The sequence below is a fragment of the Photinus pyralis genome, unplaced genomic scaffold (genome assembly GCF_008802855.1).
Source record: "Photinus pyralis isolate 1611_PpyrPB1 unplaced genomic scaffold, Ppyr1.3 Ppyr1.4_LG6, whole genome shotgun sequence".
Classification (NCBI taxonomy): Eukaryota; Metazoa; Arthropoda; class Insecta; order Coleoptera; family Lampyridae; genus Photinus; species Photinus pyralis.
This window is the reverse complement of record NW_022170663.1, coordinates 3892421-3905494: the sequence shown is the minus strand read 5'-3', so window position 1 is coordinate 3905494 and position 13074 is coordinate 3892421. Positions and strand designations below refer to the sequence as shown.

The following is a 13074-nucleotide window of genomic DNA, read 5'->3' as shown; positions in this document are numbered from 1 at the left end:
TTTTTTAATTTAAAGATTTTTAACTGTCCCCCGAGCGCTTTCCTTACAAGTTAAATATCCATTCCTTAAGAACAACATAAAACAGTTAGCCATACTAATACATACATACAAATTTTCGCCTTTATTTCTTTAGTCTCATAGCCGAATTTTGTTTATGCCCCACGTCATGAATTATTAGTTTATGTGTTTGAGATCGTAAGCTAGCGACTCGCTTTTGTTAAAAAAACTGGTTTATATGGAAAGGTAGTAATAACGAGGGTCTAACGTAAATTGGGCCTCATAAATAACCTTCGGCTACGATGTTACAAAGCGCCTAAAATTAAAAAAGTTAACGATGGACAATCGAGCACATAAGCGGTACATCAAATTCCTTGTGTTACGCAGTAACAGTAACAGGTTGATTTAGGAAGATCGTTGCACACTTTATTAAGCGTCAGAGCAAAGCGATGCAAGCTTTGTAGGGGAGTCGATGGTGTCCGTCTGCCCGTTAACATGTTAACTGTCAAACGCTTGGACGGATTTGGTTCAAACTTTGCAGTTGACCTATATGTCACAAGTAATAAGGCTATTGAAAATGGGTCAAATCCAATGACCCCTTGGGGCCAAGCTTTTCTGTCTCTGCCAAACGCTTGAACTTGTTCAGTTCAAACTTTGCACAGTTGATCTATATGCCACCAGTAATAAGGCTATTGAAAATGGGTCAAATCCAATGACCCCGTGGGGTGACGCTTCTCTATCTCTGCCAAACGCTTGAACCTGTTCGGTCAGCGCCGTAGCCAGATTAGTTACTAAGAGCGGGAAAATAAATCTACAGAGCGAGCAGTGCGTTCTGCAGAATGAATTCGTTTTTAGCGCAATCCATCAAAGTGGAGCGCTTATGACTTCACATTTCCGTCCGTCTGCGTGTCGTTCCGTACTATAGTTCAGTCCCTAGACCTCGTATCGACTATCAAAAATTTACTTTGGTATTCATCACGTGCTCTAAATTGGTCAACATTATTATTTATGCTCCAATTTTGTTGGGAAAAAGATCAAACTCGATTGCTCGATGACCAAGAAATGATGCATGCCTATTTTTGGCGACCAAAATATTTTTACCTAAAGGATGTCAAAATCGTTATTTATCGTTACTTCTTGGGAAATTCAATTGCGCAATGACCAAGAAGTGGTCCATGTGTATTTTTGTTCACAAAAAATGTCAAAATCGTTATTTATGTACCGATTTTCTTGGGAAGAGGAACTCGTATCGACTTCTGGTTTTCGCTATAAGAAAGTTTATGGTTCCAGATGGACAACTATCAAGAATTCATTTTAGTATCCATCACTTTATTGCCCAATATCGATCTAAATCCTTATTTATGCATCAATTTTTTTGGGAAAAAGACCAAACTCGATTGCTCGATGCTCAAGAGTGTATCGTATCGACTTAAAAAGTTGGAGGTTATTTGTAGATCTCTCTTATGCCTGGATAATAGTACAGGGTGTTTTTTTTTCATTGTCACCATGGGGATCTCGTAAACCGTACGAGATGCAAAGTCGCTTAAATGGGCAAAGTTACGCACACTTTCATGCTGATTAATTTTCCCTTTCAAAGCTTCTTGTAGCTCTACAAATAGCGAAATTCTGGCCAAAATACTGAAAAATGTCGTTTTCGAAGAAGCGCTTGCGTTATTTAGCAATAGAAAACTATAAATCCATCTTTCAACTTAAAACATCTTCTTAATTAATATCACCACTTAAAATGGTTGAAGTTTTTTAAGAAATTTTGATTATTTATGCGCATACCTACTACATTGTGTTAATTTAAGCAAATTTTAAGAGTGGGCTAAGACCGCTCTTGCCCCCTCTGGCTACGGCCCTGTTTTCGGTTCAAACTTTCCACAGTTAACATATATACCACATGTAACAAGCCAATTGAAAATGGGTCAACTCTAATGACCCCGTGCGGTCACACCGAGGTGCTCTGTCGCTTTTTTAGATGCTCTTTAGGGGTTTATTTTATATACAAAAACTTGATTATACTATGTACTCGAGAATGAATTGTTAATTATTTTTAGTCAAGAAAATGTAAGATCACTGTATAACAAGTGGGTGCGCGATCCATGGGCATGGAAAAATGCTGATCTGGACTGTACTTGTATTTACTGTATGGGGAGGATCCAAAATTAACTTTCGATTCGGTTAGATGAACATTTTTTTCGCAACCAATTTAGGAGGACGATGTCTTGGGGGTAGAAATTGTATAAAATACGAAAGGGTAGACCTAAAAACCAGTCGCAATAATTAACTTAATACAGGCTTTGGTTTTATAGTCAAAGATGCAGGTTAAATTTTGTATATAATTACTTGTCGAGTAACAAGATGTTATGTCAAGTTGTACTGATTTTTTTGTTTAGGTAACATTCTTCGTATTCGTGGAGTTTTTTACATTTACTATTTTTTGATTTTTGAACTTCTTCACTTATAATTCTTCAGACACTTCGGAGATTCTCTTAGTTTCATCGTAGATCTGATTTATAATGACTGTATTAAATAAAATCGCGTATAAACTCCACTCATCTCCAAACAAAGTGTAAAAAATAATGCTATTAAGGAACCAATTAAAGAACGAAAAATTTATTCATAAAAAAAAGTATTCCAATTGTAGGGGTAGTGGGAAGTTCTATTTTCTGTAATTTTGCAAATCAAACATTCATGTATTATTTAACATATGATCAATTTACTTTTTTATTTTGTTAACGTACCCATTTTCCTGAATGGTCTTTTTAAATGAAAAAAAGAGTCGAAATGGACTGAACTATGTAAAATTTTTTGCGCAATTTTCCAAATAACGGAATTTGGAGAAGCAATTCTGCGTTGCATACCCGAAATTTCGAGTGACGCGCGGTCTTAATTCACAATTTTGAGCTTGTAATTCTTTTGTGGAAAAGTAATTATTATTATTATTATGAAGAATCAGTTTGAAAATGCCTAAATGCACACCTCGCTCACCCTGGATGGCATGTTATTGCAAATATTCTTATCGGAAAAATTTTCACCCCTAACTTCGGGACATTGCTGTCCGTTCCATTTTTAGTGTTTGTGTTTATCCATATCGGCACAAAACAAATCGCGTAAATTTGGTAGGGCGTCAATGATCTCGAAAGAGTGGGAAAGCAGTTTTTTGTCTAAGCCCGCTTTTCACTCATCGCGAAATAAACGCGGTATGAAAATGCGACTAATTGTCGTCACGTGTGTTTGTGAGATACAGACCGCCCGAATCCCCAGATGTTTATTGCTCGAGCATCATTGCCGCGAAGTGTTTATTTTTAGTGTAAGAGTAAATGGCTAAAATAATTGAAACCGACTGAAAGAAACTTCTCGTTCATCAGGGCATTTTTTATAGCAAACTAAAATAGTAGGGAAGTATAAAATAAACTGAAGACGCAGCCGTTGTTTGACAGACGTGTCAACCGTGAAAACGTTCTCCAATTAGCCGGGTGAGATATGTGCTATGAGGCGTCCAAGATGGAATGTTGTCTACCGCCCCCGAGTTGTCTGCATATGTTCAACTAACTGCATTTATTACTACCCATTAATAAGCTGTGCATACGCGTACGTCACAATGGGATCCGTTGAATGTTTCATGCGGTGAAAAACAATGTCTCGAACGGGGAGTCCGCTGATGATGTTGTCATCGGCTGTCAACCGAGGCCAATTTAGCGATCTGCACTCCCTATAAGGCAATGACTCATCTTCATAATGAAGATACCAACTTTCTTATGTTAGTTTATGTCGCGATTTATGGAGTTAGTTTTTTGCCTTTAGTCTAATGTCGCCCCCGCTTCGTAGCATAAATGAGACGCCGACAAAATTCTGTCTGTCGGATACAGGTTAACCTTCAGCCTAAATAAATTATTGTCGTAACTGATTTGCCACTTGCAAAGTAATTAAGCTACAAATGAGACTTACCTTGTCTCGTAATCAGCGTGCCCGATGAAGTACTTTGGAACAACTCGATACTGTCGTCTGATATATTGTTGCGGCGTTTTAAACAGTTGTCCTCGGCCGGTGGTCCTCCTGCAGATTTGTGCAGTGGACATCCCTATTGTGAACGCATTCTTCACATGATGAGCTAGACCGCACGTAAGTTTCGGGAAAAAATGGTTGTTGTAGTGAATAAAAGCAGAACATAAGTAATGAACTATTTCTTTATTGCAACTGTAACACACCAGTGGATTGCAAAGAAGAAAAATTTGGTAATAGAATATACAAATCAATTGTATTAATCAATCACATGATATGTTCATAGAAGAGAAAAAAACAATTTTAAAGTGTCTTGAATGCGTTATGCCCTTTGTTCATGTAATATATTTTGTATTGTATACTGCTCTTAGTAATACATATAATAATAACAAAGATTTTCTTACAATTCTATGCTAATTACATACATAGATACAAGATTTATACTGCTGCGCGTGCGCAGTCTCATTTCTATTTACAAAATTTTCTATGGTTAAACGTCCATGTGCGCCAACTAACTTAAGGAACTAAAAAGGTATATCACATTGACTGTACAGCACACTACAAAGAGGCGAGAGCCAGATTCATTATTGTCCGCATCCCTATTTACATTTGCCGAGGTAGATCAGGGCTAAAGCACGATCGGCGGTCAGGCTTTATTTAAAGCGATTGGCTTTAGGGGCGTTTCGGAGCCTGACGATACCGAAGAGGTAGAGGAAGGTGATATTCTGGATGTGCTCGTGGTCGAACCAAGAGGAAGCCCCGAGCTCGAGTAGCCCGATGACGAAGGTGTTACTTTGGAAATCACTGAGGGCGCACTACCACTGGAATCACTGCTATTGTGTATACCACTTAAGCTCGCACTTAGTGATCTTGAATACGATTCTAGTAGCGATATATTGGGGGAGCCGCCGCTTGCGCCGGCCGATGCGAGGTGTTGCGCCGCGGCCGATCCGTACAAGCTTCTGTACAATTCTTGCGTTCTCGCGTAAGGCGTTGAGGCTAGGCTTGGAGGAGGCAGTCGACCTCCAAGCGGTGGCATTAGTCGCCCTGCGGCCGTTGAGTAGAACGCCGAAGACGCGGACTGGGATTGGGCGTCGTTCTCCTTGCTTGCCATGTCCGCGAGAGACCATATTCGCGGTTTCGAGGCCGACGACACCGAGAGGGGAGGCGGGGAACCGGAAGAGCGAGGAGGCAAAAAGGCGGGGTGGGTTCTGTCGTATAAACACTCGGGACTGTCGGGACCGCTGTCGGGGCGCGATTCGCTCCATTCGCTGCCACCGTCACCTGTAAGGCGAGGGTGAGGTGTGCGATCACCGTCCTCGCTCGAGGCCGTCCCCGAATCTTTCGAATCTGTAAGTTAGAAGCTGTAGACCTAATCCATTTATAATATGTTGGCGTAAAAGCTGGCCTTGGAAAAGTTCACTGGCGATAAAAACACTAAACAAGGTTAAAGAAATCTGTCAAACTCTAAATACCTAGTTATTATTTATGTTATACATATCTATATGCAAATTAGACGCCATAAATCAAGAGATTTTTTTGTTCACATTGGATATGATTGTTTTCCCATATTTTCAAATAGTTCCAGTTAAGATTTTATTTTTGGAAAATTATATATGCAATAAAGATCAAAGAAACAAGTCTTTAAAAACCCATTTGAAAATAAGGTTATTTTTCTCATAGTGAGTATAATGTAAAGATAACAACTGAACGCATGAAAGGACAAGCGTTAGTGAATATACAATATCCAGGGTTTAATATTTGCAATTTTTTTGTATATTCTGTAGAGCATATCACAGTGTCTCAAAGCAACTCTCGAACCCTCGCATAAAACAGTAGGTAACTTAACCTTCATTTAGCGTAAGGCCGTAGATCATATAAATTTGCACGAATTTATGGTCTGTGTGGCCTACAGAAGAGGTCATATTTTTTTAATCTTTAACTTTTCATTGCATTAAATTACTCAATTTTTAAGAAAAAAGTCAATTCTCCCCCTGGTTATCATTTAGTGCGTGCAAGGGTTGCAATTTTCGTAGTAGAAAATTAAAATTTGTTGGTAATTCTGCTCTGCATGACCTACAGAAGGGTTGTTTTCTTGTGTATTTAGCGTCGAAATAATTAAAAAATCTAACGATTTTACCCCGATATCAAAATTCGGCGAGAACGGAATTTTATCCACACCCTCGGTTAAGGGTGTGCCCTCTTAGGTTAGGAATTTTGAACAAATCCGGCATAAACCCGAGAAAGTAATTAAAGAAAAATCGCAAATTTCGAAACTTTATTGTTTTTGTTGTGCAATTTTGTTGTTAAATATGTAGATGGTACAGAAAAAAGTGAGAATATTTACTTTTCTAGGCGTTGGAATTTGTTTTTGAAGTTTTCAGAGATTAAGGGCGAATTCGTGTTAAAAACGTCTAGGTCTAGGTATCCCACTGGATTCTTGGTGGCGATTGAAGTAACAAAAACACCAAAACATAACACTTTATTAAAATTTGGATGCAGTTTCTTCGTTTTTGTTGCAATTTTTGTTAAATATTGGTCAAAATATCACTATTCTTCTATGTGCTATGATTATCCAAGGAAAAAATGAAGAAGAAACGCAAACGTTTGCTTTAAAATTTCTGATATACTTTTATGTGTAAACAGAGACTAGAAAATTAGTAGGGATTTGCTGTTAACTCCTAACTCGAACTCGTATAGAGATTAGCTATACACAACGCAATAATTCACTGAATTTAATATATTTCAGGAACAATAAGTATATTATTGTATTAAAGATCCTTTATTAATGTTGTTTCTTGATCCCTATGAAAAAATAGAATTATTTATCACCAGAATTAGCTTCAAAAGATGAGACTTTGACAACATTCACATAATGCGATCGTATACACAACAATTTTGGTTCCTTGGCACCAAATTATATCACTACTGTGTAAAAGGTGACAGATTTAACTTCAACGCCCGATTTATATGCATGGTGAAAAAATAGTATACAGGGAAATTATTTTAAATGGACCACATCAAAGCGGTATAGAACTTTAGCGTCTATTTCAAAATGTTGACGTTTCTACTGCAATATTTGCAATACTAAAATATTCGCAAAGGAAGAAAAAGTGGTTGTGGAGTGAATTGGTACAATAAATTGGGCAATGGTTTAAGTAATCTACGTTGATATTTTTGTGTACATTTTCTGAAACAGCGCACACAATGTACAGGGTGGGTGAACGGCTGCGTGTTTTTGTATTATGATGTGGTTGAATATTCACCACATTTTAAAAATATTTTGAATCATACAGGGTGCGTTCACAAAGTGGGACGCTATAAAGATACATTTTTTAATTTTAAGTTATAAAAGAACATTGAATCATTCATGTTACGTTGTACGGTTCCTTTCCAAAATACATAGTGCATGTGGTATAATAAGCTTTATACGTTTTGGAGAAGAATGTAGAATCGGGTGGGTTTGGGGGGCCATTAAGTGTTCGAAGATTTGTACACGTGTATGGAGAAGAACACTATTTTTTCCCCGGGGGTATTCCATAGTATGGGCACTATACGTTTTGGGAAACATGTAGAACCGGGGGGGTCTGGAATACCCCCAGCCAAGCATATCTGAAGATTTTTGCAAGTGTAGATAGAAGCACAAAAAAAATAAGTATCCCTCACTCACCCTCCGATGTTACATTATCATTGAAAACGTTCACAATAGTTTTCTATAAAAGACAATGTAGTCTAGGAAATGAAGGTTTTACCCCGGCAATTTTTTCAAAATAAATCGATTAACTTGAAAGTTTGACAGTAGGTAGGGAATAGCCTAAGGATTAAAATCTATATTATGCCAAAGGGCGCTTTCGGGGGTGGTAATTTTTTATTATAATTTTAACACAGGAATAGATAGCAACATTAATTTTAAGCTAAACGTTAAATTAGAAAGTTTCACAGTCAAATAACTATGGAGGGGGATTCCATACTACAGACTCCCCGGCGGTTCCTTTCCAAAAATTATAGTGAAAGTTCTATGGGCACTATACGTTTTGGGAAAATGTAGAACCGGGGGGTTTGGAATAACCCCCAGCCAAGCGGCCGAAGATTTTTGCCGGTGTAAGTAGAAGAACATTGAATTATTCCTTTCTTCTTGACCGATCGGTGTTACATTGAAGATGTTCAGCCTAAGGACTCGTGTTACGTTATCATTGACCCCCCGGAATCTCATAATACTATGCGATCAAAAATGAGTTGTTGTCTAGCCACTTCTGGAATTTTTGTTTACAAGGGAAATCATATTTAACTTGAACTTCCACAGGCGACTAGTTCCTTTTTTAAAAAAATGGACACTATACGTTTGGAATACCCCCCGGCCAAGCGTCCAGTTTTTTTACAGATGGTGGCTTGTAGGTAGAAGATTGAATTATTCCTTTCGTTATAATTGAAAACGTTCATCCTAAGGACTCTCGTAATATTTTCTATAAGGGACATCGAATCCGGCCTTCCTGACGAAGATTATATACTACACACTCCTAGTGCTACGTTGGGTGGTTCCTTTCTCAAAATTATAGTGTAAGTTGTACGGGCATGGGGTATGGGGAAAAATGTAGAACCGGGGGGGTTTAGGCCAAGCGTCCGAAGATTTTTAGAGGTGCAAGGAGAAAAACATTGAATATTCCTTTCCTCCTGGGGGGGGGGTTATTCTATATCCTCCAGACTCCCCAGTGTTACGTTATCATAGAAAACGTTTAGCTTAAGGACTCCCGTAATCGTTTTCTATAAAGGACAATGAACCTTGTCTTCTTTCCGAAAATCCCATACCCCAAGGACTCCTGGTGTTACGATTCATGGTCTCTTTTTTAAGTGTAAGTGATATGGGCACTATGCGTTTCGGGGAAAAATGTAGAACCGGAGGGTCTGTCTGAGAGGGTATGAAATACACTCCGGGCAAGCGTCCGAAGATTTTGATAAATGTAGAGAAAGGAACACTGAATCATTCTTTCTCCCCCCGGTGTACGGTATCATTAAAAAGGTTCAGCCTAAGGACTCTCGTAAATAGTTTTCTATAAAAAGGACAATGATTCTTGCTTTCTTGACCAAACTTCCATACACCACGGACTCCTGGTATTACGTTTCATGGCCTCTTTCCTAAAATTATAGTGGAAGTACTATGGGCACTATACGTTTTGGAGAAAAATGTAGAACCGGAGAAGCGTCCAAGATTTTTACAGGTGGTGGGAGAAGAACAGTGAAATATGACCTACTTTCTTCTTTTTTCGGCTTTTGGTCATATCTTTCCTATTTGTAGAGCTACAAGAAAGTTTGAATGTGAAAATTAATCAGCATAAAATTCTGCATGACTGCTCATTTAAGCAAATTTGTATCCCTTGCGGTTTACGAGATCACCATAGTGAAAATGAAAAAACTTACCCTCTACATTATTTTTGATTGAAAATATTCCACCAAATTATGGAGAATCTAAGCCGGAATCGGATAATGATGGATGATGTTTCCAATGTGGATTTAAGATCTTTGAATTTAAAAAAAATTTGAAGGTCTGGAGGGTGCAAGCAATGCCAAAGACGCCTGGTAGGCCAGAATGAACAATAAAGAAAGAAATATGAGTAATGTACCGAGAGCCACCACCATCATCTTGAAAAGAAAACTTGGGATTTTGATTTGATCCCCCCGTATTTCATTCATATTTTAATAAATAAGTAATAATATATCGGTAATTTAATAATTGATTATTTGGTGGGAAAAATTCTTTGAAAATTCCCCCCAACGTGATTGACATTATTAAAAAGAAATCGACGCAAAATTTTATGTTCTCTTTCATGGACTAATAAAATTTTGCCTTGCCAATAGTTATAGTAATATAATGAGTGTATTTGTAATTCCCAACTCGTTATTTCTAAAATTATAACATTCCAAATAAGAGATGGATCAATGGATTTATATTAATGAATGTTTTTTTTCTAGGAAACCGCAGGCGTAACCATAATATGTTTGAATAAAAACTAAACGTGAGTTTTCTTGCTTCTTTAAAAATCCAGAAAAGGTGTCTAGGCACTTTTTGAACGTTCTACGCAAGAGACAACAGTACCATTATTAATTTTCTCGAAGATGATAGTTAACATCATATGTATTTGTAAAAATCAAACAATGTTTTCAGTGTGTATGTCAGAAAATGACTAAAAACTGTTTAGAATGATCAAAAAGGGCATTTTATTCACTGACACCGTAATTCGTATACCAAAAATGGTAACTAATACCCCACTCATCACCAGTGATATTTCTCGTAGATATGGTTAACGGTTATGTTGGATCAAAATGCATTGCGTACCCTTTTCTCAACGCAAAAAATGAGGGAAAGTTTCTCTTCTTCTCTTCATCCTCGTTTTCACGAAAAACAAGGAAACCAATTCTTTGGTAATCGCTCAAACTCAATTGGAATGTACCGAAAAGGGACAAGTTATTATACTGGCAATGAGACACTGTGACAGATTTCGTTAACCAACCTTATTCAGGCCAACCTTTATACAAAAAAAAACGTGGACGCTGTACACCAAGGCAAAAAATGAAACTTACCTAGAATATCCTTTCCATCCGTACTCTTACGGTCGTCATCCTCGTTGTTATTGTCTTCATCATCCACCCTATTCCTCGGCTCCCACGTCATTTTATTCTCCTTTTTCAATCGCCTCCTTGCGTTCGCGAACCAGGTCGACACTTGCGTCAAAGTCATTTTCGTGATTATTGCTAACATAATTTTCTCGCCTTTGGTCGGGTACGGGTTCTTCTTATGCTCGTTAAGCCACGCTTTAAGCGTGCTCGTCGTCTCTCTGGTCGCATTTTTCCGTCGCGCACCATTGAGATCCATTCCATATCTGCAACAAAAAAAAGACACATTGCAAAGCTTGCCTTCGGAAGATAGCCGTAACGAGTTTGTAATCTCAATGGAAAACGTTGTGTTTTTATTCAGATAGCGACAATTCTATTTCCGAAGCAATCGCCATCCCAACCCTTATCAAAGCTTAAACTTCGGCAACAGTTTAACTGCTGAATCGACGAGATTGAAATTAAATTTTCCGCCGTTTTCACGACGATAAAGCGCTAGAGGGGGAAATAATATTAGATCGCCTAAATCGAAAACAGACGCGTCGAAACTGTCTTCTGATATATATAAACAAAAACCCGCACGTCGGATTTTCGGTGAGTTGAGTAAATGGGAAATTAATAAAAGTGTCAGTTTCTGATGATGGTTGCTGAAACAAATGGTGCTGACTGATGGCGTATTTTAAAATGCGCATCCTGAGGGACGATGATTTAAAAAAAAAGGCAAAGCGGCAGCATGTTGTAGTAGATTACCCTAACCCCCCATGCAAACTGATCGCATTATCAACTTGTTTCCATAGCAATTGCTAATCGTAGTTCGCCATGCATATCACTTCCGCATCGAAGAGTGCCAATGAAAGCGACGACGCCGAGGCTGCGCGGTCAAAACTGGCAGCGTCGAACCAAAAGAGCGCTTCCAGACTGTTGAATTAGCAATGCTGCACTTTTCCAATGCGCCGCGTCACAGATCTCTACATTATGCAAATGCTGGAAACTATAATTATTTCATTATCTTTTGCAAAGTGATCAATGATGCGCGAAACTGGCAATTAATGAAATTAATATGCCGAGGCGCCTTTCGGAAGTACATATTTGTCATTTCCTGATAGTGCAGCTGATCGATTACTATAAGTTGTTGACTATAAGACATGTCAAGAAGGCGATGCCCTCGCACGTGGACGGAAGGTTCACCAATTACACACCATTGTCACCGAGACGTTCTTTATCCTTACATGCTCATTGCAGCCACAAGTAGAATGCCTATTAATAGTGACTCATGTGCCACGGCTCGCATGCAGATTTAGTGTTATTGCCAACGTGATTGATTTTAGTTGGATTCTAAGCAAGTCACGGATTATAACAAGCGAGAACATAAATTAGAGATAAACTGATTTCGCTTAATCTTTTAATGGATTTTACTCGGTTCCCGTACGAAAAAAAAGGAGGCAAAAATACAGGAAACGAAGGTAGCGAATAAACAACTTTACCAAACAACGATAATTATCGCTGACATACAAGGCGACATTAAACGATGATTTTTGATCAAGTGTAGATCTCTGCGCCGATAAAAGGTTCCTCTTTTTAAACGAAATACCGTCGCCAGGTGCAATTCGGGACGAATATTTTTTAAAATCCCATCTGCTGTACGTGTCATTTACATATTGGGACGCATACACTCAAACGGATTATTAAAAAAACTACCCCAAACGTATACAACAAGCACGACAGATATTTAAACTCTAATTAAAAATCGATGCGTCATATTTAGATTGAGATTATATCCGATGGTTTTGTGTCGGCAACCCCTAATTTTACTTCGCGCAATTTTTTAACAGGCCATTAGCTTTTTGCAATCTTTTTGAAATGGTACGTTTATTCTGCACGATTAGTGAGTACAGGTAGCTAAAAACAGAATTCTGGATCTTACTAAGTGAATATGCAAGGGGCTGTCCTCTGTATTCAAAGTGTAATGCAAACAATTTCAATCGCTAAAAACAAAAGATCGCTACCTAGAACAAATTGAAAGCATTTTTACTTTTGGTATTGTCTGACTTTGCAATAACAAAACAAACGTTGGAAAGTTAATATCAGGAATTGTATAAGAGAGAGATTAACCCCTTGTCTCCAGTATGCTAAAATTTCAAAACGGACAAGGATTTTATGTTTAGATGACAATTGAAGAGCTGCTCGCAAATACTTTAAACTTAATTTGTCTAGGAAGTAGGTAAAATGTTTGCTCAACCATAATTTACAACCCTCGCAATTGAATATTCCCCTCATAATTAAATGTTGGTACGTTTGTTTTTTGGAGGGTTGCTCCTAGATCCTTTAAGCGTTATTCATCAAGAAAGTGAAACGTATCACCAAAGTTCCAACCCCCGCAATCGAAAATTGATATACATGCAGGAGCGCATATTCATAATTATGCAGTTTCAAAACGGGAAGAAATGTTAGTTTTAGGTGAAA

At 38.0% G+C, this 13074-nt stretch overlaps 1 protein-coding gene across 1 annotated transcript in view; it reads right to left on the bottom strand.

The window, feature by feature from the left end:
* Window positions 1–4172: 4172 nt before the first annotated feature.
* The window catches only part of LOC116174348 (homeobox protein caupolican-like), a 47399-nt gene continuing 38497 nt past the window's right edge, over window positions 4173–13074 (bottom strand). Inside the window, exons 4-5 of the mRNA XM_031492256.1 lie at window positions 10582–10880; window positions 4173–5355 (exon numbers count right to left, since the gene is read on the bottom strand). Coding sequence (XP_031348116.1) covers window positions 4652–5355; window positions 10582–10880 — 1003 coding nt within the window. The 3' untranslated portion in view covers window positions 4173–4651. The remainder of the gene's footprint in view (window positions 5356–10581; window positions 10881–13074) is intronic.